This window comes from Erythrolamprus reginae, chromosome 5 (genome assembly GCF_031021105.1).
Source record: "Erythrolamprus reginae isolate rEryReg1 chromosome 5, rEryReg1.hap1, whole genome shotgun sequence".
NCBI lineage: Eukaryota > Metazoa > Chordata > Lepidosauria > Squamata > Dipsadidae > Erythrolamprus > Erythrolamprus reginae.
In genome coordinates this window covers 116568545-116596446 of record NC_091954.1, presented here as the reverse complement: position 1 = coordinate 116596446, position 27902 = coordinate 116568545, and the positions used below count along the sequence as shown (strand labels likewise).

At 44.5% G+C, this 27902-nt stretch overlaps 1 protein-coding gene across 1 annotated transcript; it reads right to left on the bottom strand.

The window, feature by feature from the left end:
* Window positions 1-704: 704 nt before the first annotated feature.
* On the bottom strand, window positions 705-18325 carry SLC51A (solute carrier family 51 member A). Its single transcript, XM_070753835.1, has 9 exons — window positions 18193-18325; window positions 12635-12729; window positions 10406-10560; window positions 9623-9696; window positions 8388-8546; window positions 8172-8283; window positions 6471-6617; window positions 2966-3071; window positions 705-1237 (listed from the first exon to the last, which is right to left on the bottom strand). Exons 1-9 carry the CDS (start codon window positions 18246-18248, stop codon window positions 1101-1103), a joined length of 1041 nt encoding a protein of 346 aa, XP_070609936.1. The 5' UTR covers window positions 18249-18325; the 3' UTR covers window positions 705-1100.
* Window positions 18326-27902: the final 9577 nt, after the last annotated feature.

Below are 27902 nucleotides of genomic sequence, written 5' to 3'. Positions count from 1 at the left end.
CCACGGAGGCTTCTTCCTGCCTTTTCCGGCCCTGTTTCCTCCCAGGAGATTCCTAGAGAGGCCCCACGGAGGCATCTTCCCGCCTTTTCCGGCCCTGTTTCCTCCCAGGAGATTCCTAGAGAGGCCCCACGGAGGCTTCTTCCCGCCTTTTCCGGCCCCGTTTCCTCCCAGGAGATTCCTAGAGAGGCCCCACAGAGGCTTTTTCCCGCCTTTTCCGGCCCTGTTTCCTCCCAGGAGATTCCTAGAGAGGCCCCACGGAGGCTTCTTCCTGCCTTTTCCGGCCCTGTTTCCTCCCAGGAGATTCCTAGAGAGGCCCCACGGAGGCATCTTCCCGCCTTTTCCGGCCCTGTTTCCTCCCAGGAGATTCCTAGAGAGGCCCCACGGAGGCTTCTTCCCGCCTTTTCCGGCCCCGTTTCCTCCCAGGAGATTCCTAGAGAGGCCCCACATAGGCTTTTTCCCGCCTTTTCCGGCCCTGTTTCCTCCCAGGAGATTCCTAGAGAGGCCCCACGGAGGCTTCTTCCTGCCTTTTCCGGCCCTGTTTCCTCCCAGGAGATTCCTAGAGAGGCCCCACGGAGGCTTCTCCTTGCCTTTACTGGTCACCGTTTCGGAGGCTTGGGTTTGTAAGTGGAAAATGGTTCTTGAGAAGAGACAAAAAAAATCTTCAAGACCTGGCTCTTATCTAGAAATGTTTGTAAGCAGAGGCGTTTGAAGGTAAAGGCACCACTGTATTTAAAAAAGCAACTTAATGACCGGGTTTTTTGCATTTACAACACTTTGCAGCATCTCAAGTGACTTCCATTTGGTTGCTTGTCAACTGATTCACATTTTATGATGGTTCCAGTGTCCCAGGGTTTTGTAAATCCCCTTTTGCGACCTTCAAGGGGGTAGCCAGATTCCCTTAAGGACAATGTGACTAATTTAACAACCGCTGTCCTTCCCTTAACACCCTGTTGCAAACAAACCGTAAAACAGGACAAATTTCCCAGCGACGTCCATTTGGGGCTGAATTCTCGTCATAAATTGAGGACTACTGTAAAGTGGGATTTGTCCATTTTTGACCAACATTTTGGGTGTTGAGACCCTGGGCTTCAGACCCTCTTTTATTGCTTGATCTCAGCTTCGCGCTCCAGAGATTCGCGGAGGCAGCATCCTGGCTTGTTGTCCGGTTTCCGGTAAAATATCCTGACCAACACGGCAAGGATAAATATTTCCAGGATCAGCAGCTGGGCGTGCATTTCTGGGAGCAAAATGTTGAAAAAAGGAGGATTAGCATTGAAGGCAGCTGCTTCCTGTCTTGATGTTGCCTTACTGGAGGTTTTTAGGACTACATTTCCCAGTAGCCGTGCTGGCTGGGAAGTGTAATCCAGTAGTGATATTCAGATTAACAGTTGGAAGGGACCTTGTAGGTCAGGAGTAGGCAAAGTTGGCTCTTGTACGACTTGTGGACTTCAACTCCCAGAATTCCTGAGCCAATCATGCTAGCTCAGGAATTCTGGGAGTTGAAGTCCGCATGTCACAGAAGAGCCAACTTTGCCTACCTCTGATCTAGTCCAACCCCTGCCCCCACCCCACCCCATCAGGGGCTCCTAGATTTGGCAACTTTTAAGACTTGTGGACTTCAACTCCCAGAATTCTCCAGCCAAATTACTAAAGATCTGTAAAATAATTTGTGTAAAATTACAAGAATCTTATTTATTTAATTTGGGGGTGGGGGAAAATAAACCAAACTAAGTTCATTATTCTATTGCATAGGTCTTCAAACTTGGCAACTTTTAAGACTTGTGGACTTCAACTCCCAGAATTCTCCAGCCAAATTACAAAAGATCTGTAAAATCATTTGTACAAAATTACAAGAAGAATCTTATTTATTTAATTTTTTTTTGGGGGGGGGGGATAAACCAAACTAAGTTCATTATTCTATTCTTGCACAATTCTTACTATACTTACATCACCTAACTTAGAAAATGTTGGGGCATCCTGGAAATTTCATTCTAGCACAGGGGTGAGGAGCCAGCCATGATGGACTTCAACTCCCAGAATTCCTCAACCAGCCATGCGGTCTCAGGAATTCTGGGAGTTGCAGTCCACAAGTCATAAGGGAGCCATCGTTCCCCCCCTCTCTTCTAGCAAAACTAGAACCCAGATCTGGGTTGTGAGAGGAGCTCTTTTGTACAAGAGCATTGTGGGCAGGGGTGAAATTCCAAATTGTTCCCTACCGGTTCTGTGGGTGTGACAGGGGAAGGATATTTTTATTTTTTATTTATTTATTTATTTATTTTGTCCAATACATAATACACATTGAAGAGAATAGATATGTAATAATATCAGTAAAGAAAAGAATAGAAGAAAAGATATAAAAGTATAGGTGAACATATTTGAAAGGAAGAAAAGATAAATGAGATAAGGAGAGACACTTGGACAGGGGACGGAAGGCACACTGGGGCACTTATGCACGCCCCTTACTGACCTCTAAGGAACCTGGAGAGGTCAATCGTGGATAGTCTAAGGGTAAAGTGTTGGGGGTTTGGGGATGACACTACTGAGTCAGGTAATGAGTTCCACGCTTCGATAACTTGATTGTTGAAATCATATTTTTTACAGTCAAGTTTGGAGCGGTTAATATTAAGCTTGAATCTGTTGTGTGCTCTTGTGTTGTTGCGATTGAAGCTGAAGTAGCCATTGACAGGTAGAACGTTGCAGCATAGGATCTTGTGGGCGATACTTAGATCGTGTTTTAGGCGACGTAGTTGCCAAATCTCCAGTCCCACCCCACTCGGTTCTCCAAACTATTCCAAATTTCCATGACCGGTTTTCCAGAAAATGGGAGAACCTGCGGGATTTAACCCCTGATTGTGGGAAAGGTGCACACTGAGGATTCTGGGAACGACGGGACCCAGAGTGCAACTGATGGAGAGGCGGTCAGGTTGCGGAAATCTAGATTGAACCCCCTGCCAGAAAAACTTACGCTGCCCTCGAGCTCTGGAGGAGAACGGTGGGGAGCAGGCAATTGAACCCCCGTTGGCCAAGACGCTGAAGATAGCCGGCTGCAAGGCCGTCAGAATGAGCAGGACCTGAGAAGCAGACAGAGCCAGAGAGAGATTGACGTCTCAAAATCAGAATCGAGTTGGAAGGGATCTTGAAGGTCTTCTAGTCCAGCCCCTTCCTCAAGCAGGAGAACCTAGACCAGTGATGGTGAGTCCCGGTAGGGGCCACACTGTAGCTCCGGTAGGGAAACTGGAGCTGCGTCCACAGCCCCGCTTCTCCAGCGCGCATGCATGCACACCCAAGCGAGATTTTGCTTCTGCACATGCGCAGGAAGAAAAATCGCACGAGAGGATGCGCATGTGAGCGAGATTTCGGTGATAGAAACATAGAAACATAGAAGACTGACGGCAGAAAAAGACCTCGTGGTCCATCTAGTCTGCCCTTATACTATTTCCTGTATTTTATCTTAGGATGGATATATGTTTATCCCAGGCATGTTTAAATTCAGTTACTGTGGATTTATCTACCACGTCTGCTGGAAGTTTGTTCCAAGGATCTACTACTCTTTCAGTAAAATAATATTTTCTCTTGTTGCTTTTGATCTTTCCCCCAACTAACTTCAGATTGTGTCCCCTTGTTCTTGTGTTCACTTTCCTATTAAAAACACTTCCCTCCTGAACCTTATTTAACCCTTTAACATATTTAAATGTTTCGATCATGTCCCCCCTTTTCCTTCTGTCCTCCAGACTCTACAGATTGAGTTCATGAAGTCTTTCCTGATACGTTTTATGCTTAAGACCTTCCGCCATTCTTGTAGCCCGTCTTTGGGCCCATTCAATTTTGTCAATATCTTTTTGTAGGTGAGGTCTCCAGAACTGAACACAGTATTATTCCAAATGGGGTCTCACCAGCGCTCTATATAGCGGGGTCATAATCTCCCTCTTCCTGCTTGTTATACCTCTAGCTATGCAGCCAAGCATCCTACTTGCTTTTCCTACCGCCCGACCACACTGCTCACCCATTTTGAGACTGTCAGAAATCACCACCCCTAAATCCTTCTCTTCTGAAGTTTTTGCTAACACAGAACTGCCAATGCAATACTCAGATTGACGATTCATGTGCGGATTCATGTGAGGATTTCCTTCCGCGCATGCAGTTCGCTTGTGCCTGTCGGTCATCGGAGGGCCAGTCCCAAAGGGAATACAAGGCTCCGCCCACCCACCTCGAAACTGCCATTTGGGTTCTTTTACCCTCTGCGCATGCCCAGAACATTTCTGCATGCACAGAGGCAGGCAGGGGTTGCTACTTACCGCCGCTATCACTACAATGCACATGAAGCTCTGTGTCACCAGTGTGCATGTCCTTGAGAATTCAAAGATTGTGCACACTCCTTAACAGTGCGCATGTATGGGGAGAGGGGGAACTGTATACATGCACAGGGGGCAGCATGAGGGTGTGCAATTTTTTTGCACATGCGCAAGAATAAAAATCTCATGAGGGGATGCGGATGTGCACAAGATTTTGGTAATTTTTTCCTTTCGCACATGCACGAAAGCAAAAATCGTTGAAAACTCATGCGCATGTCCTCGCAGGATTTTGCTTCCTGGGGCAGCGCACATGCACACCGGTGACACAGAGCTGCATGTGTGCCGCCCCAAGAAGTAAAATCTTCATGAGTTTTCAACAATTTTTGCTTTCGTGCATGCGCAAAAGGAAAAAATTACCAAAATCTCATGCGCGTCCCCACCCCCTCGTGAGATTTTACTTCCTGTGCATGTGCAGAAGAAATGCATGCACACCATTGTGCTGCCCCTTGCGCATGTATACAGTCCCCCCTCTCCCCATGCATGCACACTGTTAAGGAGTGTGCAGAACCCTTGAGTTCTCAAGGACATGCGCAGAGGAAAATGTGGGATTCCGGAAGATACACAGGAGATAGGAGTAATTATTCAGCCATACAAGACAGATATTATAATAATAATAATAATAATAATAATAATAATAATAAATAAATAAATAAATAAATAAATAATTTATTATATTTGTATGCCGCCCGTCTCCGAAGACTAAAAATTAATCTCCAAAGATTAAAGTGTATAAAACAGGGTTTATTTTTAAAAATAGCACAGTCAAGTTAAAAAGTCCGGTCATACACATTCAAATCTGTCAATACCTCTCAATACAATAATAATGTTACCAGCCTGTCTTTGTCTTACATATCAGACATACACAACAGCTTACAAATACACCAGACTAACACAGCGCTTACTACATCAGTCACAGTGAATCAGCAAGAAAAACATTGAGCAGAGAGAGAAAGAATCATGCATCCTGACTCCCTCTAGTGGCCATTTGCAACACTGCCTCTTAAAACTATAGTACAGTACAGTGTTCCCTCAATTTTCGCGGGGGTTACGTTCCAAGACCTCCCGCGAAAGTCGATTTTCCACGAAGTAGTGGTGCGGAAGTAAAAACACCATTTTTGGCTATGGACAGCCAAAAACTACCCCCACGCACCCTTTTTCAAGGCAGCGCAAGGAGCCGGGCTTGAAATTAGGGCAGGGAGCGATGAAAGTGCAGAGGCTGGCAAAGATTGCTTTGAATGTCGGCTGCCCCCGCCCCCCAGCACCTCCGGCCCCCTTGCCACTACCGCCCCGCCCGATCCACCCCTCTCACCGGCTTTCTTCGGACACGGGTCCTCCTGCAGCAGCGCTGGCGGCTACGGCTTCTCATCCTCCTCATTCAGCTCTGAGCGCTTTGAGAATGCCTGCCTCGCCCCTCTCACAGTCCCTTAGCTGAGAGCACTTTCGTCCCAGCTATCAGCGAGGGGGCTGCAGGAGAGGTGGGGGCAGACGTTCTCACAGAGAGGGAGAGGGAGAAAGAGAGAGAGAGCAAGAGGGGGGAGAGTGGAAGGTAGAGAGAGAGAGAGAAATGATAGAAAAAGGGAGAAAAAAGAGAAATGAGAAAATGATTGAAGCAGAGAATGACAGGAGAGAAAGAGAGAGAGAGAGAGAAGTGACTCCTGGTGATGACGTATGACGTCATCGGGTGGGAAAAACCGTGGTATAGGAAAAAAACCGCGGAGTATTTTTTAATTAATATTTTTTGAAAAACCGTGGTATAGCGTTTCGCGAAGTTTGAACCAGCAAAAATCGAGGGATCACTGTACTTCAATACATACAACATGCACTGTTAGCTTGTTTATACAGTATATTGTGAACCCAACAGTTTGTACATAGTACTAACACACACAGGCCTCACCGAAGCCTGGGACAGTGAAAAAACGGCCAAAACTGGACTTCCGGTATGCCCGTTTTCACACTTCAGGGAAGCTTCCGGAGGGCGAAATGGCCTTCCTGCTGGAGCTGACATAGGGCAATGCCTGGCGTGCCCACCCGCCAGCTGCGGCTCCGCCCGCCAGCTGTGGCACATGTGCCACTGGTTTGCCACCACTGCCCTACACCCTCGCATACCCCTCAAATTACCTGGAAGCAAATGAATTTGCCCGCCACGTTCTGGTGCGCAAGGTAAGATTTGGCTTGCCGAAAGAGGACGGCCAGTGCCCAGAGGGCGAAGAGGGTGGACACGCCAAGGCAGGTGTTGATCCAAAGGGCCACGCTGGTGGCTGAAATCTAGAGGCAAGAGGAAGAAAGAGACGCCGTCTTTGTCCAATTCTGGGAAAACCCCGAGATACCTCCAGAAAAAGCAATAATAAATGAGACCTGCGATTGCTCCGAGTGGATAAACTCACAATGGAATCAGGAACCAGATGAACAATGGTGCAAATGGGTGGAATTAAGAAAAACAAACCAGAAAATCATAACACTCAGAATTAGCAGCAATGCAAATTGTAAATACGTAAATAAAAAGGTATAAAAATTATCTAAATGTAAACAGGAATATACACTATAACTACATATTGTTTATTGAGGTAAAGAAATAACTCCGGAATGGAAGTATTGTGATGAAATACAGATATGTGACTGTTTTTTTTCCCATTGCTATGAACCAATGCAGAATTACTAAAAGTATACTGGTTAGTAGTGTGAAGCTACATAGGATTAGGTTAACAACTCTTGAAGCCTTTTTGGTGATGTTGCTGCAGTGGGCTTGGGCACTTAAGTCATTTGATAATATTAAATTAGGTTTAATTAGATTTAATTCAGAAGTGGAATCTTTGTCTCTGGGTTTCCTGTCAAATCAGAGTGAGTCATGTTAATGAGAGATTTGTGATCAAAGAGAAATATTTGGGGAGTTTGATTTACTGCTTGAGACTCTAATGAAGAGCTGAGGCCGAATGGAATTATCTCTTGCTTTGATGATGCCTTTTAAAACATTTAAACCTCCTTGCTAGTGAGCTATCAGAATTACATGATTAAATCTTGTCAAATTCTTGTGTGTGTGTGTGTGTGTGTGTGTGTGTGTACGTATTTCTTATTTCCTCCTCGCTGGGACAGAACACTTCCATTCCCAGAATCCCTGGAAATTTGGGGGCCTGAACTGTGTTACTTGTGGGCAGTGATGGGCTACCAAAAGTTTTACTACCACACTGTGGGCATGGCTTATGCATTTTGTTTCAACATCTTTCAGTGCAAATTGGGGGCTCTGGAGCTCCATTTTTTCTACCCCACTGTGTTATCCCCCGTCCCTGATTATCTACTATATAAAGTGTATGTACACACACGCACGCACAGCTCTTCTGAAATTATAGACATTCGAACTCATTTACTGTGATAGGAAAAACAGACCCAGAAGGGGGGAAAAGAAGGGGGGGGATCAAAATTTTGTACCGGTATTGTGTACCTGGCCAAAATTTTGCTACCTGTACTGCGTACCTGACCATACCCGTAGAAGTCCACCACTGCTTGTGGGGTTCTTGGTAGTCTCTGAGCATGATGCTTTCTTGTAGACATCTCATGACCCAATTAACTGACATCATCAGTGCTGGAAGGAATGGGATTTAGAGGAGGAGGAGGAGGAGGAGGAGGAGGAGGAGAAGAAGAAGAAGAAGAAGAAGAAGAAGAACAAGAACAAGAACAAGAACAAGAACAAGAAGAACAAGAAGAAGAAGAAGAACAAGAAGAAGAAGAAGAAGAAGAAGAAGAAGAAGAAGAAGAAGAAGAACAACAACAACAACAACAACAACAACAACAACAACAACAAGGTCTTTGGTCCCTGCCACTTACATCTGCTGTGTCGTACAAGCCTTCGGTGCTTAAAACGAGGCCGAAGAAAGTGCAGGAGACCTTAAGGAAGGCATATTGGAAGGTGGCCAGCAGCATCACGCGGAGTTTCCGTCTGGAGGGGATAGAAGGAAAAGATCCATTTACCTGCCTCGGTGTCCTGTTTGCTGTGAGTATATTACTTGGAACCCCAGCCCCCCCTTCCTGCTTTCCACTTACTTGGACATGGTGATGGGAGGGCAACAGGGGCAGCAACAGCAGCAAGGCCCCGTCCGTATCAGAATGGGGGTGTCCTTCAAGGCCTTGAGCACGCCTTCCTTCCCTCCAAAGCCTTCCACCATGACCAACATCGTCAGGTAAAAACAGACGGCGAAATAGCTACGTGGGGAGAAGCCATCGTTAGGTAGAGAGAGTGGAGCAGAAGAGCCGAAGAACGTTAGCTGGAAGGGGCCATGGAGGTCTTCTATTCCAACCCCTGACTCTATCATATTTCAATCCAATCTCTTCTTTAAAAGGATTCTATGATCTTGAGCAAGACGTTGGGGTAGAAGACCTCCAAAATCCCTTCTAGTCGTAGTATTCTATGATCTTGGACAGGTGGTTGGAGTAGAAGACCTCCAAGGTCCCTTTCAACCCTAGGATTCTATGATATTGAACACAAACTAGAAGACCTCCAAGGTCCCTTCCAGACCTAAATTTCTATGATCCTGGACAGATGGTGGGAGTAGAAGTCCTTAAAGGACCTTTCCAGCCCTAGGATTCTATGATCCTGGATAGGTGGTTGGTGTAGAAGTCCTCCAAGGACCTTTCCAGCCCCATAATTCTATGATTTTGAGCAATAAGTTGGAGTAGAAGACCTCCAAGTTCCTTCCAGTACTAGGATTCTATGATCTTGGACAGGTGGTTGGAGTAGAAGACCTCCAAGGTCCCTTCCACCCTCAGGATTCTATGATCTTGAGCAAAAAGTTGGAGTAGAAGACCTCCAAGGCTCCTTCCAGCCAGGGTTGGGCTGCTGCCCAGACTGGGAACGGGGGAACGCAATGGGATAGTGAAAATGGAGCTCCACCCCAGAGCACCCAATTTGCATGGAAAGATGTTGAAAGAAAATGCATGAGCCATGCCCACAGCGTGGTAGTAAAAATTTTGGTAGCCCTTCACTGCTTCCAGCCCAATGATTCTATGTTCTACTGTGCTAGGGGTAGGCGAAGTTGGCTCTTCTATGACTAGTGGACTTCAACCCCCAGAATTCCTGAGCCAATCATGCTAACAGATGTCATAGAAGAGCCAACTTCGCCTGCCCCTGGACTACCCCATCCTTCCTCTCAAAGGTCTTCAGCCAACTCTCCATCCACGTTCAACCAAAAGGGCCGACCGGTCCAGCCTCAGCCCCAGCCCCACTCCTGGGGGTTAATTTCACTCCGCTCCAGAAGATCCCCCTGGAGAGAGATACTCACGAGCCGATGGCCATCTCCACATATGTCATGGCCCGGGGCACCCACAGTCCAAGCAGACAGAAGACCGAGACGGCCTAGTAGAGAAAGGAAAGAAGGGGTTAGTGAAAGCTGACCAGATGTCTCGCTTTTTGGTAATTTGTCCCACGTCCCGCGGGGTTGGTAAAAAGTCCCGATTTTTTTTTAAAGCAATACCAGCCAGCGGCAAGGACCCCATAGTTTTCTCTCCTCTTCCTCCTCCTCTTCCTCCCCCTCCTCTTCCTCCTCCTCCTCTACTTCCTCCTCCTCTTCCTCCTCCTCCTCTTCTTCCTCCTCCTCCTCTTCCTCCTCCTCTCCTTCCTCCTCCTCCTCTTCCTCCTCTTTCACCTCCTCCTCTCCTTCCTCCTCCTCTTCCTCCTTCTCCTCTTCCTCCTCCTCCTCTACTTCCTCCTCCTCTTCCTCCTCCTCCTCTTCTTCCTCCTCTTCCTCCTCCTCTTCCTCCTCCTCTACTTCCTCCTCTTCTTCCTCCTCCTCCTCTTCCTCCTCTTCCTCCTCTTCCACCTCCTCCTCTCCTTCCTCCTCCTCTTCCTCCTTCTCCTCTTCTTCCTCCTCTTCCTCCTCCTCCTCCTCTTCCTCTTCCACCTCCTCCTCTCCTTCCTCCTCCTCTTCCTCCTTCTCCTCTTCTTCCTCCTCTTCCTCCTCCTTCTCCTCCTCCTCCTCCTCTTCCTCTTCCACCTCCTCCTCTTCCTCTTCCTCCTCCTCCTCCTTTCCTTTATTGGTTACCAGAGCTCCATGGGGTGGGCTCACCGTGGGGGCTGAGCTGCTCCAGATGAGGGTTTTCATTTTGGCAAAGCAGCGGATCTTCTTGGAGAGGTAGAGGGCGTCCTCCACGAAGATGACCACGGACACCAGGGTCAGGAGGGTCACCATGCCTGTGATGGCCAGCTCCACAAAGTTCTGCTCTGCAACCGCCAACACAATTTAACCATTAGCGGCAAAAGCGCTGAAACCACACACACCCCGCCCTGCATTTGCAGCTAATAGCAAGATAGGGGGGAAAGGCTTCTGAATGAAAGCGAATTAGACTGGTAAATATAATGATGAAATATGCGTTAACATAAGAAAGGTTGGTTTTTGTTGCATAGGTGGTTTAATACACTGCTGAAAAAAATAAAGGGAACCCTCCAAGACCCCATCCTAGATCTGAATGAATGAAATGTTCTCATTGAATCCTTTGTTCTGTAAAAGGTTGAATGTGCTGACAACATGTGAAATTGATTGTCCATCAGTGTTGCTTCCTAAGTGGTCAGTTTGATTCCACAGAAGTTTGATTTAGTTGGAGTTATATTGTGTTATTTAAGTGTTCCCTATATATTTTTTTTTAGCAGTATATTTATTATTTATATTTTCTTTCTAATTTAAAGTATGCATCAAATAAAGTTTAGATTTTACAATTGGCCAGAAATTAGGAATTAATGTAAGAAATGGGCGGCGGGGGAGGGCATAATAAATAAATAAAGCCAGAATGATAAATTATTTAAGTATATATGAAATTACAGAATAATTTACTAATGGTAAAAAACATGCACTAATTTATATAGTTAAGTAGAAAAGTGGTGTGTATATTTTTGAGCAATATATATATTGCTCAAAAAAATAAAGGGAACACTTACACAACCCAATATAACTCCATGTAAATCAAACTTCTGTGAAATCAAACTGTCCACTTAGGAAGCAACACTGATTGACAGTCAATTTCACCTGCTGTTGTGCACATTCAACTTTGTACAGAATAAAGTGTTCAATGGTAATATTTCATTCGTTCAGAATGAGTATGTGTTCTTTGAGTGTTCCCTTTATTTTTTTGAGCAGTATATATTTCTGTGATGGATTTGGGGGTTTCATGAGCTGTAACACCCCATAATCATCACAATTATGACCAATCATGTTATGAGACTCTCTCATATATGAAGTTTCAAATTTTAAGTTACATTTCTGAAATAAATGAACATTAGCACAATACAGTACAGTGATACCTTGTCTTACAAACTTAATTGGTTCCGGGACGAGGTTCTTAAGGTGAAAAGTTTGTAAGACGAAACAATGTTTCCCATAGGAATCAATGGGAAAGCGATTAATGCGTGCAAGCCCAAAACTCACCCCTTTTGCCAGCCAAAGCACCTGTTTTTGTGCTGCTGGGATTCACCTGAGGCTCCCCTCCATGGGAAAACCCACCTCCGGAGTTCTGTGTTTTTGTTATGCTGCAGGGGAATCCCAGCATCGCAAAAACGAGCGCTTCGCTGGCAACGGAAGTCCAGAGGTGGGGTTTCCCAGCGAAGGGAGCATCAGTGAAATTGCAGCATCACAAAAACATCGAAGTCCTCAAAACCCCACCTCCGGACCTCTATGTTTTTGTGATGCTGCGATTTCACTGAGGCTCCCCTCGCTGGGAAACCCCACCTCCAGACTTCCATTGCCAGTGAAGTGCCTGTTTTTGCGCTACTGGGATTCCCCTGGTGGGATTCCCTGCAGCATCACAAAAACACGGAAGTCCAGAGGTGGGGTTTCCCATGGAGGGGAGCCTCAGGGGAATCCCAGCAGCGCAAAAACGGGAGCTTTGGCTGGCAATGGAAGTCTGGAGGCAGGGCATCCCAGCGGCGGCAGTAGGTTTGTAAGGTGAAAATAGTTTGTAAGAAGAGGCAAAAAAATCTTAAACCCCGGGTTTGTATCTCGAAAAGTTTGTATGACGAAGGGTTTGTAAGACGAGGTATCACTGTATTCTAATTTTTTTAGTTTCACCTCTCCAGTGATTCCCTTAGCAACTTTTCCAAGAAAGGTCATAGAAAGGAGATTTAACAGGAGTCTCATTTAGCAGTGGAAGTTTTGCATTCGATCGTGGTTATACGTCGAAAGCTGCCTGTGGTGTCGTAAGTCCTAGCGGTCACAGCCCAACGAACGGTTATAAAGTTGAGGACTAGCTGCACGAGGTTCCTCATAATTGTGGCCTCCACCTTGGTTGTTGTCTTGCACACTTACGTCGCAGCAGCTGCAGCGCAGAAGACGGGTGGGAGAAACACGCCGCGGGGACGCTGAAGTTGTCGATCAGCAAATGGATCAAATCCAGGGATAAACTGCTCAAAAGAATTTAATTTTAATTCAATTTAATGAATTCGATTTATAGGCTGCTTCTTTCCTGATAGACTCAGCACATCATACAACAATAAAAACAATATGCAATAATTAAAACACAAAAAATAAAAACATTAATCTGTCAATCATTCATCACTTTAGGCCGGAGTTTCTTGTTATTGCTCAACAGTAAAAACGGAGCGCAGATTAAACATGCGAGGGTCGCCCAGAAAGCAATGCACCACATTTTTTTTCCTCCACCTACAGTAATGGTACAAATGCAAAACTTTAAATATACATTATTTGAATTGTCAGGAGTGCGTGTGTAAATTTTGCGTTTCTTCAGACAGATAGCGTAGCTGCAGCCGTGTTTCGAAATGGCATCTGTAAGTGACGTATGTTACAAGCAGTGTGTTGTCCTTGAATTTCTCACTGCGGAGAAACTGTTGGGAACATTCACAAACATTTGTGCGCAGTTTATGAAGAATCTGTGGTCGACAGAAGTACGGTTAGTCGCCGGGCATGGAGGGTGAGGCCATTAGAAGTGATTCGCACAGGGCAGAAATGGCTTAGTGGCCAGAACAAGGAGTGGTACCGACAGGGCCTACACGCCCTTGTGTCTCGCTGGAGGGAGGCCACAGAACGGGACGGAGATTACGTGCAAAAATAGGGAGTGTAGAAGAAACAGCATTCTTTCTTGGGTGTAAGTTTCTTTGTGTTCAGTAAATAATGGTTGAAGGAAAAAAATGTGCATTATTGACATATTGAATGGAATGATTTCCATCTCGCCTGGGATTATTTCCCGCCTTTTTTGCTTTGCTCCGCCCCTCTCCAACTGTCAAAGGGATTTCTCCCGCCTCTGTGGCCTCCTGATTAGCTGATGGCAATGCCAATCAAAAGAAAATAATAATAATAATAACAATAACAACAACAATAATAATAATAACAATAACAACAACAACAATAATAATAATAATAACAACAGCAACAACAGAGTGGGAAGGGACCTTGGAGGTCTTTTAGTTCAACCCCCTGCTTAAGCAGGAAACCCTACACTACTTCAGACAGATGGTTATACAACATCTTCTTTAAAATGTCCAGTGTTGGAGCATTCACAACTTCTGGAGGCAAGCTGTTCCACTGGTTAATTGTCCTAACTGTCAGGAAAATTCTCCTTAGTTCTCTGAGTTTGGTGGTTTTCTTACTCGTGTTTAAAAGGAGGGAGAGCCCCGCTAAGGACCAAGGACCCCCACCGTTTTCCTCCTCCTCCTCCCTCTGCTATACAAACCCCTCTCCCTTGTGACACTGAAGATGTTGCCTAGTTGGGTCATGAATCCTCAATCTGAGTCTTGTATTGGCAGTTCTGTGTTAGCAAAAACTTCAGAAGAGAAGGATTTAGGGGTAATGATTTCTGACAGTCTCCAAATGGGTGAACAGTGCAGTCGGGCGGTAGGGAAAGCAAGTAGGATGCTTGGCTGCATAGCTAGAGGTATCACAAGCAGGAAGAGGGAGATTATGATCCCCTTATATAGAGCACTGGTGAGACCCCATTTGGAATAATACTGTGTTCAGTTCTGGAGACCTCACCTACAAAAACAGGTGGATCAAATTGAAGGGGCCCAAAGACGGGCTACAAGAATGGTGGAAGGTCTTAAGCATAAAACGTATCAGGAAAGACTCAATGGACTCAATCTGTCTAGTCTGGAGGACAGAAGGAAAAGGGGGGACATGATCAAAACATTTAAATATGTTAAAGGGTTAAATAATGTTCAGGAGAGCTTTTAATAGAAAAGTGAACACAAGAACAAGGGGGCACAATCTGAGGTTAGTTGGGGGAAAGATCAAAAGCAACATGAGAAAATATTATTTTACTGAAAGAGTAGTAGATCCTTGGAACAAACTTCCAGCAGACGTGGTAGATAAATCCACAGTAACTGAATTTAAACATGCCTGGGATAAACATATATCCATCCTAAGATAAAATACAGAAATAGTCTAAGGGCAGACTAGATGGACCATGGGGTCTTTTTCTGCCGTCAGACTTCTATTGTTTCTATGTTTCTAAGTGAACACAAGAACAAGGGGCACGATCTGAGGTTAGTTGGGGAAAGATCGGAAGCAATGTGAGAAAAGATTATTTCACTGAAAGAGTAGTAGATGCTTGGAACAAACTTCCAGCAGACGTGGTTGGTCAATCCTCAGCAACTGAATTTAAACCTGCCTGGGATAAACATAGATCCATCCTAAGATAAAAAATCAGGAAATAGTATAAGGGCAAAACTAGATGGACCAGGAGGTCTTTTTCTGCCATCAATCTTCTATGTTTCTATGAAACGTTTGCAAGAAAGTCACCAAGTTCAGAGAGCACCAAGGATAGTCCCATAGTCCTCCTTCTCTTCCTCCTCCTCTTGTTTGCTTGTTTGTTTGATTGATTGATTGATTGATTGATTGATTGATTGATTGATTGATTGATTTGATTTGATTTCTATGCTGCCTTCTCCGTAGACTCAGGGCAGCTCACAACAAAATAAATACAATAATACAGTATATAAGAAATCTAACTTTAAAATTAGATCTAAAATCCCAATACATTAAAAGCAATCATCCACACTCATCCCATATAGGGTCTCCTGCTAGAGCAGGGGGCTGGACTAGATGACCTCCAAGGTCCCTTCCAGCTCCATTCGGATTGTACGAGTTGATTGAAGCTCCTTCTCACATTGGAATTCCAACGCAAATAAAAAGGTGCCTCTTTGATCCCTGGGGATCAAAGCCTCCATCTTGACTTTTTTGACCTTTTACACCGGTTTCCCTGCCTCTAGAAAGAACCAGCGAGGGCCATGCGCAGGTCGGTGAGAGGCGGTTTCAATTTGGAAAGACGTCCCATGACCTTGGAGAGTTGAATGACCTACCAGCGGTTCAAAGCACATTGGAAAGGACCATGTGCTTCAGTGCTTTTAAACCAGAGGTCTTCAAACTTGGTAACTTTAAGAACTTGTGGACTTCAACTCCCAGAATTCTCCAGCCAGCTATGCTGTCTGGTGAATTCTGGGAGTTGAAGTCCACAAGTTCATAAAGTTGCCAAGTTTGGGGACCCCTTGCCTTAAGACATTCATTTGCTAAGTAAATATTGCTCTTCTTTTATCCCACAGGTGTTTTTTTTTTTTTTAAAGCAACTGGATATTCTAGATTTTTTTCCTCCCCTTAAAAATGTTTCATTTCTCATCTAAGGAGCTTCCTCGGTTCTGACTGAACCAAAACCATTTCAAAGAAAACAAAAAACCCCTGCTGTTGTAAATTGAGGGCAAGCTGCCTTTTCAAATGCGATTTACCGATTGTAAGAAATATATGTAAGTAAGTAAGTAAGTAAGTAAGTAAACAAACAAACAAACAAACAAAAATAAAATAAAATAAAATAAATACATAAAATTGGCCTAAGCATACAGAAGAAAACAACTATGTAACTAAATAAGAATAAATTATTGTAAATAAAATAAATACATTAAATTGGCCTGTATACAGAAGAAGACAACTACATAACTAAATAAGAATAAATTATTGTAAAGGCACTTAGCTGATAGAAATCTTACATAGAGGGAGGAATGGTAAATTGATGACATGTATACCTTCAAACTGCAACCAATGTTTAATAGGTCTATCAACTGAATATCAACTATTTCTTTAACTGTGTTATTTTAAATGATTTAATAAAGTCCTTTTAAAATAAAATAAAAAATACAAATATAAATAAATATAAAATAATCAAGCATTTCCTGACAGGGAGAACAATTAACCAGTGGAACCTGACTGTAAAAAATATGACTTCAGCAACCGAGTTTTCAAAGTGTGGAACTCATTACCTGTCAACCCCCAACACTTCTCCCTTAGACTCTCCACGATTGACCTCTCCAGGTCCCTTAGAGGTCAGTAAGGGGAGTGCATAAGTGCACCAGTGTGCCTTCCGTCCCCTATCCAATTGTCTCTCCATATCTCATTTATCTTTTCTTCCTTTCAAATATGTTCACCTATACTTTTATATCTTTATTGTTAATGTTATTGTTAATATTGTTTATTGATATTGTTAATGGCGAGTATTCTGAGCAGAGACAGGTTACAAGCGGTGTGCCACAAGGGTCTGTTCTGGGTCCTATTCTTTTTAATATGTTTGTGAGTGACATAGGGGAAGGTTTGGTAGGGAAGGTTTGCCTATTTGCCGATGACTCTAAAGTGTGCAATAGGGTTGATATTCCTGGAGGGGTCTGTAATATGGTAAATGATTTAGCTTTACTAGATAAATGGTCAAAGCAATGGAAACTGCAGTTTAATGTTTCCAAATGTAAAATAATGCACTTGGGGAAAAGGAATCCTCAATCTGAGTATTGTATTGGCAGTTCTGTGTTAGCAAAAACTTCAGAAGAGAAGGATTTAGGGGTCGTGATTTCTGACAGTCTCAAAATGGGTGAGCAGTGTGGTTGGGCGGTAGGAAAAGCAAGTAGGATGCTTGGCTGCATAGCTAGAATTATAACAAGCAGGAAGAGGGAGATTGTGATCCCCTTATATAGAATGCTGGTGAGACCACATTTGGAGTACTGTGTTCAGTTCTGGAGACCTCACCTACAAAAAGATATTGACAAAATTGAACGGGTGCAAAGACGGGCTACAAGAATGGTGGAAGGTCTTAAGCATAAAACGTATCAGGAAAGACTTCATGAACTCAATCTGTATAGTCTGGAGGACAGAAGGAAAAAGGGGGGACATGATTGAAACATTTAAATATGTTAAAGGGTTAAATAAGGTCCAGGAGGGAAGTGTTTTTAATAGGAAAGTGAACACAAGAACAAGGGGACACAATCTGAAGTTAGTTGGGGGAAAGATCAAAAGCAATGTGAGAAAATATTATTTCACTGAAAGAGTAGTAGATGCTTGGAACAAACTTCCAGCAGACGTGGTTGGTAAATCCACAGTCACTGAATTGAAACATGCCTGGGATAAACATATATCCATTGTAATATAAAATACAGGAAATAGTATAAGGGCAGACTAAATGGACCAGGAGGTCTTTTTCTGCTGTCAATCTTCTGTGTTTCTATGTTTTCTTCTATTCTTTATTTATATTATTACATATCTATTCTCTTCAATGTGTATTATGTATTGGACAAAATAAATAAATAAATAAATAAAATAAAATAAACTGCTTGACTCCAGAAGTTGTGAATGTTCCAACACCGGAGAGGGGTGGCATACAAATCTAATAAATCATAATCACTGGATGTTTTTAAGAAGATGTTGGATCACCATCTGTCGGAAGTAGTGTAGGGTTTCCTGCCTAAGCAGGGGGTTGGACTAGAAGACCTCTAAGACCCCCTCCCAACTCTGTTGTTCTGTTCTGTTCCATCGGTATTTTATTTAACCATCATATCAAACTAGCGCCGAGGGGTCTTCAGAGAGAAGAAAGGGGGCCCTACCTTGGATTTGGCATCAAGTTCTCCAAAGAAGAGACTTCTTCCATGCTTGCTTCCATCGGTGGTTTATCCCAGGCTTATCAGACCTTCTGGATCCCACGAGAAGCCGCCGTTGAAAAAGATCTGGTCTTTCGGGAAGCTTGGCTTTCTCTGGCAAATTGGGGTCAGAGTCCTTCTGCCTGGGGCCGCCGGGAATAATTTTATCTCGGTCCTGAATTTGCTTTCTCTCTCTCCTTTCTCTGCTCTTGATGCCAAGCGCTGGAGTTCATTGGCAGAGATGCCAGTTCCCCTCACCTGAGAGGCTGCTGGGTTAATGAACCAGGAACTGGCAAAACGTGCCAATAATTAAAAAATAAAAATGAACCGAGAAAATGCCCAGGTTTGTGCAGGCAACAGCAATAGCCTTATATTTAGACTTATATTTATTTATTTTATTTATTTTATTTATTTATTTATTTATTTATTATTTAGATTTGTATGCCGCCCCTCTCTGTGAACTTGGGGCGGCTCACAACAGGCATAAACAAATCGTACAAATCCAGATAGAGTAGATTCAAATAAATTTAAGTATTTAAAAAAGTTTTTTAAAAAACCCCGATATACTAACAAGCACACACACAAACATACCATACATAAATTGTACGTGCCCGGGGGAGATGTTTCAGTATATATCGCTTCTCAGTGCTGGTATATCTCACGGGAAGCTATTATTATTATTATTATTATTATTATTATTATTATTATTATTATTATTATTATTATTATTTAGATTTGTATGCCGCCCCTCTCCGTAGACTCGGGGCGGCTTACAGCAATGATACAAACAATATATAACAACAAATCTAATAATTAGAGTCTAAAATAACAATAATACATTTAAAAAGGCTAAAAAGCAAGAAACCCCCAATATATAAAAACATACATACAGTCATATCATACATAAAAACCTACATAGGCAGGGGGAGATGTTTCAGTTCCCCCATGCCTGACGACAGAGGTGGGTTTTAAGGAGTTTACGAAAGGCAAGGAGGGTGGGGGGCTGTTCTAATCTCTGGAGGGAGCTGATTCCAGAGGGTCGGAGCTACCACAGAGAAGGCTCTTCCTCTGGGTCCCGCCAAACAACATTGTTTAGTTGACGGGACCCGGAGGAGACCAACTCTGTGGGACCTAATTGGTCGCTGGGATTCGTGTGGCAGAAGGCGGTCTCGTAGATACCCAAATTGTGCCCAGTGAGTTCGTGGCCAAATGCGTTTGGCCTCATTTTGTGACCTTTCTTCACATCGTCATTAAGTGAACCACTGAATTTGTTCAATTGGCCCCCGTGGACTTTGCTCATCAAAAAGTTGCAAAAGGGAATCGCGCAACCCTGGGATATGGCGACCGTCATAAAAGATGAGCCGAGGTGGCGCAGTGGGTAGAGGGCAGTACTGCAGGCCACTCAAGCTGACTGCTAGATCTGCAGGTCATCGGTTCAAATCTCATCATCGGCTCAAGGTTGACTCAGCCTTCCATCCTTCCTAAGTGGGTAAAAATGAGGACCAGGATTGTTGGGGGTAAAAGAGGCTGATTCTGTCAACCGCTTAGAGAGCTGGAACAGCACTAGGAAGTGGGATATAAATCTAAATGCGAAAGAAAGAAAGAAAGAAAGAAAGAAAGAAAGAAAGAAAGAAAGAAAAAGAAACAGGAGAAAGTGAGGAAGGAAGGAAGGAAGGGAGAAAGAGAAAGACAAAGAAGAGGAAGGAAGGAAGGAGAGGAAGGAGGGAAGGAAAGGAGAAAGAGAGAGAAAGAGAAAGACAAAGAAGGAGAGGAAGGAAGGAAGGTGAGGAAGGTGAGGAAGGAAGGGAAGGAGGGAGGGAGAGAAAGACAAAGAAGGAGAGGAAGGAAGGAAGAGAGAGAAAGAGAAAGAAAGACAAAGAAGGAGAGGAAGGAAGGAAGGAAGGAAGGAAGGAAGGAAGGAAGGAAGGAAGGAAGGAAGGAAGGAAGGAAGGAAGGAAGGAAGGAAGGAAGCCAGCAATGGTGGAGCAGTGGTTAGAGTGCAGCACTGCAGGCTGCTTCGGCTAACTTCTATTATTATTATTTTATTATTTATTAGATTTGTATGCCACCCCTCTCCAAAGACTCTATCTGTAGGTTCAGCAGTTCAAATCTCACCACCAGCTCAAGGTTGACTCAACCTTCCATCCTTCCGAGGGGGGTCAAATGAGGACCCAGATTGTTGGGATTTGCAAGAGACTGATTCTGTCAACACCTTAGAGAGGGCTGTAAAAGCACTAGGAAACGGTATATAAGTCTAAATGCTACTGCTATTCTTTATATACTTCCATTGATGGAGCACCTACAACTTCTTGTGGCAAGTCGTTCCGCTGGTGAATTGTCTTTGCTGTCAGGAAATTCCTCTTAATAAATATCTGGAAAAAAAAATCCGCTTTAATAAATGTGTTTTTTTGCCTGACCTGAGTTACGTAGATATTCCTATTTTGGGGTGAACCAAGGACCCCCTTTGCAAAGGGAGGGAATGACACCTGATTGTCAAATTGAGGGGTCAAATTCTTCTCGGCTCTACCCCAGATTCGGGGCGTCTGGGTTTGCAGGCCACAAAATTGATGGGACATCTTCACCACTGTTATTCACACTACTCAGAAGCGTTGTCAGAAATACCGGTAAGTTTATTTCTGGAGGTAATATTACAATGCAGGTAAATGATTTGTAACCAAGGGAAAGGCTAATGTAAGCCATGATCATCATGTAATCATGGGTTTGCCTAGCAGATATCCAGCTGATAGGCCACAGATACGAGTAATGGTTCAGTAATACAACCCAGATACGGTAAGTGTATAAAATATTAAGCTACTTAAAACCCACCTCTGCCGCCAGGCATGGGGGAATTGAGATGCTCTTTCCCCCTAGGCCTTTACAATTTATGCATGGTATGTCTGTACGTATGTTTGGTTTTTTATATTAATGGGTTTTTAATCATTTTTAGGATTGGATTATTACTGTACACTGTTTTATTATTACTGTTAGCCACCCCGAGTCTCTGGAGAGGGGCGGCATACAAATCCAATAAATAATAATAATAATAATAATTATTATTATTATTATTATTATTATTTATTTTGGCAAGCACCTTAGTCAAGAATAGTCCTAGTCATACACAGTTAAGTCAGTCAATAGAAACATATTGATTGCAGAAAAAGACCTCCTGGTCCATCTAGTCTGCCCTTATACTATTTCCTATATTTTAACTTAGGATGGATCTATGTTTTCCCCAGGCATGTTTACATTCAGTTCCTGTGGATTTACCAACCACGTCTGCTGGGAGTTTGTTCCAAGCATCTACTATTCTTTCCATAAAATATTTTCTCACGTTGCTTCTGATCTTTTCCCCAACTAAGTTCAGATTGTGCCCCCTTGTTCTTGTGTTCACTTTCCTATTCAAAACACTTCCTTCCTGAACCTTATTGAACCGTTTCACGTATTTAAAGGCTTCGATTGTGTCCCCCCTTTCTCTTTGGTCCTCCAGACTAGACAGCTTATTTAGCTAACAAATATATAAATTAGTAGTCACAGAGAACAGTAATACCAGAAAGTAATCAGAGAATGATCAGAAAGGGAACCATGCTTTTGGCTCCCTCTTATGGCTAACAGCAAAACTAACTCTTAAAGCAATAGTGTTTTAATACATTTAAACATACATTGTTAGTTTGTTTATATATTTATTTGTTTGTTTGTTTTGTCCAATACACAATAATACACAATGAGGGTTATAGAGGATGTAATCAGGTAGAATGTATTAAAGGGAGAATAGAGGAGAAAATAAAGGAGTAAAATATAACTATGAGAGAATAGCAGAAAAAGATACAGGGATAGAAGAGAAGATATAGGAGATATAGGAGAGACAATAGGACAGGGGATGGTAGGCACTCTGGTGCACTTATGTACTCCCCTTACTGACCTCTTAGGGACTTGGTGAGGTCAAACCGTGGATAGTCTAAGGGTAAAGTGTTGGGGGTTAGGGGATGAGACTACAGAGTCCGGTAGTGAATGCCACGCTTCGACAACTCGATTACCAAACCCAACCAGTTATGTACACAGTGCTAACAACCACCCCTCAACCCCCCCCCCCCACAAGGGAAGAGGAGGTTGGGGGTCCCAGCAGCTTCTCCAACTGCCACCCAGCAACATTCTGTCGCCCCCTCCCCTCTTCCAGCCATTGTCACCGCCTTGCCATGACAACTGCCTCCACTTGAGTTCCCCATTTGGCTTGGGCCAAGAGCGTCCGGGGGGGTCTCTTCCTGCAGCCATGGCGTCCGGCAGGGGTGGGTGCCACCCACTGATTTCGGGGTCCTTCGCCTCTTTCCACTTCAGCACCCTCCTGGCCCTGAGCTGCCTGTTTTTCACTTTCCCGTGAGTAAGGAGGAGGAGAGACGTGGTCGCTGCCTTCCTCTGGTGGTTCTCGGGGGCGGAAGATGGGTGGATGAAGGAGAAGAGGGGTCGCTCAAGGGGTTGAAATGTATGGGGTGGTTCCCGGGTGCTCTCGGAGACTGGCCGATTTCTGGCAGACATTTCCTGGCCCAGCTAGGGAGCATCATCAGGGCTAGGAGGCAAGGGGGGTCGAGGAGAGGAGGAGGAGGAGAAAGAGGCTGGTGAAGAGGAGGTGGAGAAATGCAGGAGGAAAAGGAGGAGGAGGAGGAAGAAGAAGAAGAAAAGGAGGAGGAAAATGAGGAGGAGGAGAAACAGGCTGGTGAAGTGCAGAAGGAGGAGAAAGGGAGGAGGAAGAGGAAGAGGAGGAGGAGAATGAGGAGGAGGAAGAGGCTGGTGGGGAGGTGGAGAAAGGCAGGAGGAAAGGAAAGAGGAGAAAAAGGAGTAGTAGTAGTAGTAGTAGTAGTAGTAGGAGGAGGAGGAGGAGGAGGAGGAGGAGGAGGAGGAGGAAAAGGAGGAGGAGGAGGAGGAGGAAAAGGAGGAGAAAGAGGCTGGTGACGGGGAGGAGGAGGAAGGGGGGAGGAAAAGGAGGAGGAGGAAGAAAAGGAGGAGGAGGGAGCCAGTTGCACAGGCTGCTGGCAAATCACCCCCCCCCCCAGCCTCCTCTCTGCCTGAATCCGCTCCCAGCCGTGCAGGCCACAACCCGTGTGTTGGAGAGAAGAAGTTGGTGCGCCTGACCCAGCCTGTCCTCCTTCCCCAGGGGCTCCTGGCTGGGCCTGAATGTCTCCTGGGCCTTCCCCATCATTTGCAGCCACCTCCTCTTCCCGACCATCCTCTACTTCTTCCTCACCAGTTTCACCGACACCGGCATCCTCCACAAAGGTAAGCGGGAGGCCGCCTCCCTTCCAGGAGTGGGCAGTTGCCGGGACAGTAGAGGACGGAGCACCGGTAGCGAATGTTGCGCTTCAGTTCCCTTGCATTATTATTATTATTATTATTATTATTATTATTATTATTATTATTAATTGGATTTGTATGCCGCCCCCTCCGCAGACTCGGGGCGGCCAACAACAGTAGTAAAACAACATGAACAACATGCACGTATGCGCGTCCCACTGTATTTTTGCTTCATGCGCATGTGCGGGCGAGAGAGATTTTGGTGATTTTTTGCTTATGCGCATGTCCTGCCCACAGGCAACGCAGCCAATTCATCTGTGCACCTAGCTGGCTAGGCACTGGGAGAAAAACAGACATAATAATAATAATAATAATAATAATAATAATAATAATAATAATAACAACAACAACAACAATAATAATAATAGTACAATATCCAGCATAGTGATCTCGTTTGCTGAGCCAGTTTTCACACCTTGTGGTCTCCTTTCCTTCCCTCCCAGGCATTGAAGAAGAGCTGGAGAACCAGGCAATCACACTGGGTAGCGCTCAGCAACACTGGTGCAACCACTGCCAGCTGTACGGCTTGCCGCACACTTTTCACTGTCAGTGGTGCAACATTTGCGTGGAGGTAAGGTACAGCCGGAAGACACAAACAACACAATTTCTCCCCCATCAAGTAGCAAAGCTGAACGTCCGTGAAATTTTCTCTCAGAGGAAATCTCCGGCTGATGGGCCCAAAGTCACCCAGTGGGCTTTCATGCCTAAGGCGGGACTAGAACTCCCCATCTCCTGGTGATTGGCCCAAAGTCACCCAATGGGCTTTCATGCCTAAGGTGGGACTAGAACTCCCCATCTCCTGGTGATTGGCCCAAAGTCACCCAGTGGGCTTTCATGCCTAAGGCGGGACTAGAACTCCCCGTCTCCTGGTGATTGGCCCAAAGTCACCCAGTGGGCTATCATGCCTAAGGTGGGACTAGAACTCCCCATCTCCTGGTGATTGGCCCAAAGTCACCCAGTGGGCTTTCATGCCTAAGGCGGGACTAGAACTCCCCGTCTCCTGGTGATTGGCCCAAAGTCACCCAGCCAGCTGAACCGAATTGGCTAGTTCTAGGTTGTGTGAATGTAGTAAGGGAGGGCCCCCTTTCCATAGAAGACGCCCCCCCCCAAATGTCAATTTTCTCACCCTCCCCCACCCTCCCACCTCTCTCTCTGGCCGCTTGGCGCAGGAGTTCGACCATCACTGCCTGTGGGTGAACAACTGTATCGGCTGCCACAACGTCCGTTTCTTCCTGCTCTTCATCTTCTTCCTCACCAGCTACGACCTGGCTGTGCTCCTGGCCTGCTTCACCTACCTGGCCCTCAACTCCCAGCAGCCCTTCGGCGTGGAGAAGATCTGCACGTATCCTTGGCCCAGCGCCCGCCTCTCTTTTCTTTTGAGCCTCTTTTGTCCCCATGTTGGCTGGGGGGGTGAGGTCAAAAAAGTCAAGATGGCGGCCGGCTCTTATAAAAAAATTATACAATGCAGGTTAGAAAAAAAAGCAACAGGCCAGCCTTCTATCACATCAGCAGTGGGAAATGAGTCCTTTGGACACGCAGTGGGAAAGAGAGACGGTGGGGGGGGGGAGGTTAGTGGAGATGGGGAGGGGGGAAAAGGTCGGAGATTGTATTTATTTAAAAGTTTTATTTATTTGTTTTTCAATTTAAAAACATCCCTATAATTGAATGATACAGATCTTTGCCCGTTTTCTTACATTTCTTACATCCAAATAATAATAATAATAATAACAACAACAACAACAACAACAACAACCATAAAAGATTGACGGCAGAAAAAGACCACCTGGTCCAAATAGTCTTATACTATTTCCTATATTTTATCTTAGGGTGGATGGATGTTTATCCCAGACATGTTTAAATTCAGTTACTGTGGATTTACCAACCACGTCTGCTGGAAGTTTGTTCCAAGCATCTACTACTCTTTCAGTAAAATAATATTTTCTCACGTGGCTTCTGATCTTTCCCACAACTAACTTCAGATTGTGCCTCCTTGTTCTTGTGTTCACTTTCCTATTAAAAACACTTCCCTCCTGGATCTTATTTAAACCTTCAACGTATTTAAATGTTTCAATCATGTCCCCCCTTTCCCTTCTGTATAATAATAATAATAATAATAATAATAATAATAATAATAATAACAACAACAACAACAACAACAACAAAAAAAACAGAGTTGGAAGGGACCTTGGAGGTCTTCTAGTCCAACCCCCTGCATAGGCAGGAAACCCTACAATACTTCAGACAGATGGTTATCCAACATCTGCTTAAAAACCTCCAGTGTTGGAGCATTCACAACTTCTGGAGGCAAGTAGTTCCACTGGTTAATTGTTCTCACCGTCAGGAAATTTCTTTTTAGTTCTAAGTTACTTCTCTCCTTGTTTAGTTTCCACCCATTGCTTCTTGTTCTGCCCTCAGGTGCCTCTTTGCGGCAACCCCTGAGATATTGGAAGACTGCGATCCTGTCTCCGTTTGTTTCAAGATATTTGAACATTCCATGCTCTGCGAAGTGAAAGAAAAAAAGAAAGAAAGAAAGAAAGATAGATAGATCTGAGCAAATCATGGATGGACAGAAGACATGTCTAATTTAATGAAAAGCAGGACCAGGGGAGACAGGATAACAGTCTTCCAATCTCTCAGGGGTTTCAACAAAGAAGAGGGAGTCGAACTATTCTCCAAAACACCTGAGGGTAGAACTAGAAGCAATGGATGGAAACTAAACAAGGAGAGAAGCAACTTAGAACTAGGGAGGAATTTCCTGACACTCAGAACAGTTGATCAGTGGAACAACTTGTCACCAGAAGTTGTGAATGCTCCAACACTGGAAGTTTGTAAGAAGATGTTGGATAACCATCTGTCTGAAGTATTGTAGGGTCTCCTGCCTAAGCAGGGGGTTGGACTAGAAGACCTCCAGGGTCCCTTCCAACTGCTGTGATTCTGTTAACAGGCTGAAGCACCTTCTCTGCAGGTAGATGCCGTCTGAAGGTCGTGCACGCCCAATTGACCTCTGGAGCTCCCATCTGGGTCCATGTTTCTGGAACCCTGCACCACAACCCCACTCGAGGCAGCCCCAACCCCCAACTCCTCTCTTGTCCCACATCAACCTTAACGGGGTGACCTGGGCCAGGCTTCTCCTGTCCATTGCTGCTGCCTCCACCCTTGTGCCGCTGCTCACCCTGCTCACCCACCAAATCATCCGGTTCGGAGCTGCTCAAGACTCGGGCATGTTCAAGGTCAGCTTCTTGGAGAGAATCGGACTGCAGTGGGTGGGAGGTATGGCAAAGAGAGGCAGAGTGGGGAGGTCCAGAGAGCTATGGTGGGGGACTTTCCTATTGGGTGCAGGCAAGTCCAGAGACTGGAGGGTCACCTAAGTGTCTTGTACTACTAAAAGTTTACGCGCAGGGAATTTTCGTAAAGAGCCATCTCACTTGCTAAGGGTGGGATCGGGGAGGCTGGAGTTTGTGGCTACATAGGGATTCAAGGTTGCTTCCCCTTTTCACTCTATCTGTCTACCTCAGTCCATCTGTCTGTCTTCTGTCTGTCTTTCAACTATCTAATCCATATCTCTATGTCTGTCTGTCTATAACATCTGCCTATCTGTCTATCTGTCTGTCTATTTATTTATCTATCTATCTATCCATCTCTCTCACACATCCATCCATCCATCCATCCATCCATCTATCTACCTACCTACCTATCTATCTCTATCATATGTCTGTCTATCTGTCTATCTATCTATCGTCTATACCTACCTACCTACCTACCTATCTATCTATCTATCTATCTATCTATCCCTCTCTCTCACATCCATCCATCCATCTATCTACCTACCTATCTACCTATCTCTATCATCTGTCTTATCTGTCTATCTGTCTGTCTGTCTATCTATCTATCTATCTATCTATCTATCTATCTATCTACCTACCTATCTTGTTAATCAATTAATATCTTCATCTATCTATCCATTGATCTATCCATCAATCCACCCATTATCTATCTCTGTCTGTCTGTCTGTCTATCTGTTTATCTGTACCTACATATATATCATCTATGTATCCATCCATCTATCCATCCATCCATCCATCCATCTATCTTCCTATCTATGTATAATGTATCTATGTACCTATGTACCTATGTATGTATGTATGTATGTATGTATCTGTCTGTCTGTCTGTCTGTCTACCTACCTACCTACCTGCCTGCCTACCTATCTATATACCAACTATCTGTCTGTCTGTCTGTCTGTCTGTCTGTCTGTCTGTCTGTCTATCATTATCATCTGTCTCTCTCTCATCCATTTATATCTATAATCTATTTGTGACCATCTCTCTCTTCTA

Bases quoted from the DNA above. Each gene is read 5' to 3' on its own strand.
- SLC51A (XM_070753835.1), bottom strand. From the start codon at position 18,248: ATGGAAGCAAGCATGGAAGAAGTCTCTTCTTTGGAGAACTTGATGCCA. The intron at 8,547-9,622 runs GTGAGTATCTCT...CTCCCCACGTAG, and splicing joins GTGGAGATGGCCATCGGCTC to CTATTTCGCCGTCTGTTTTT. The intron at 8,284-8,387 runs GTAAGTGGAAAG...TATCCCCTCCAG, and splicing joins CCTCCCATCACCATGTCCAA to ACGGAAACTCCGCGTGATGC.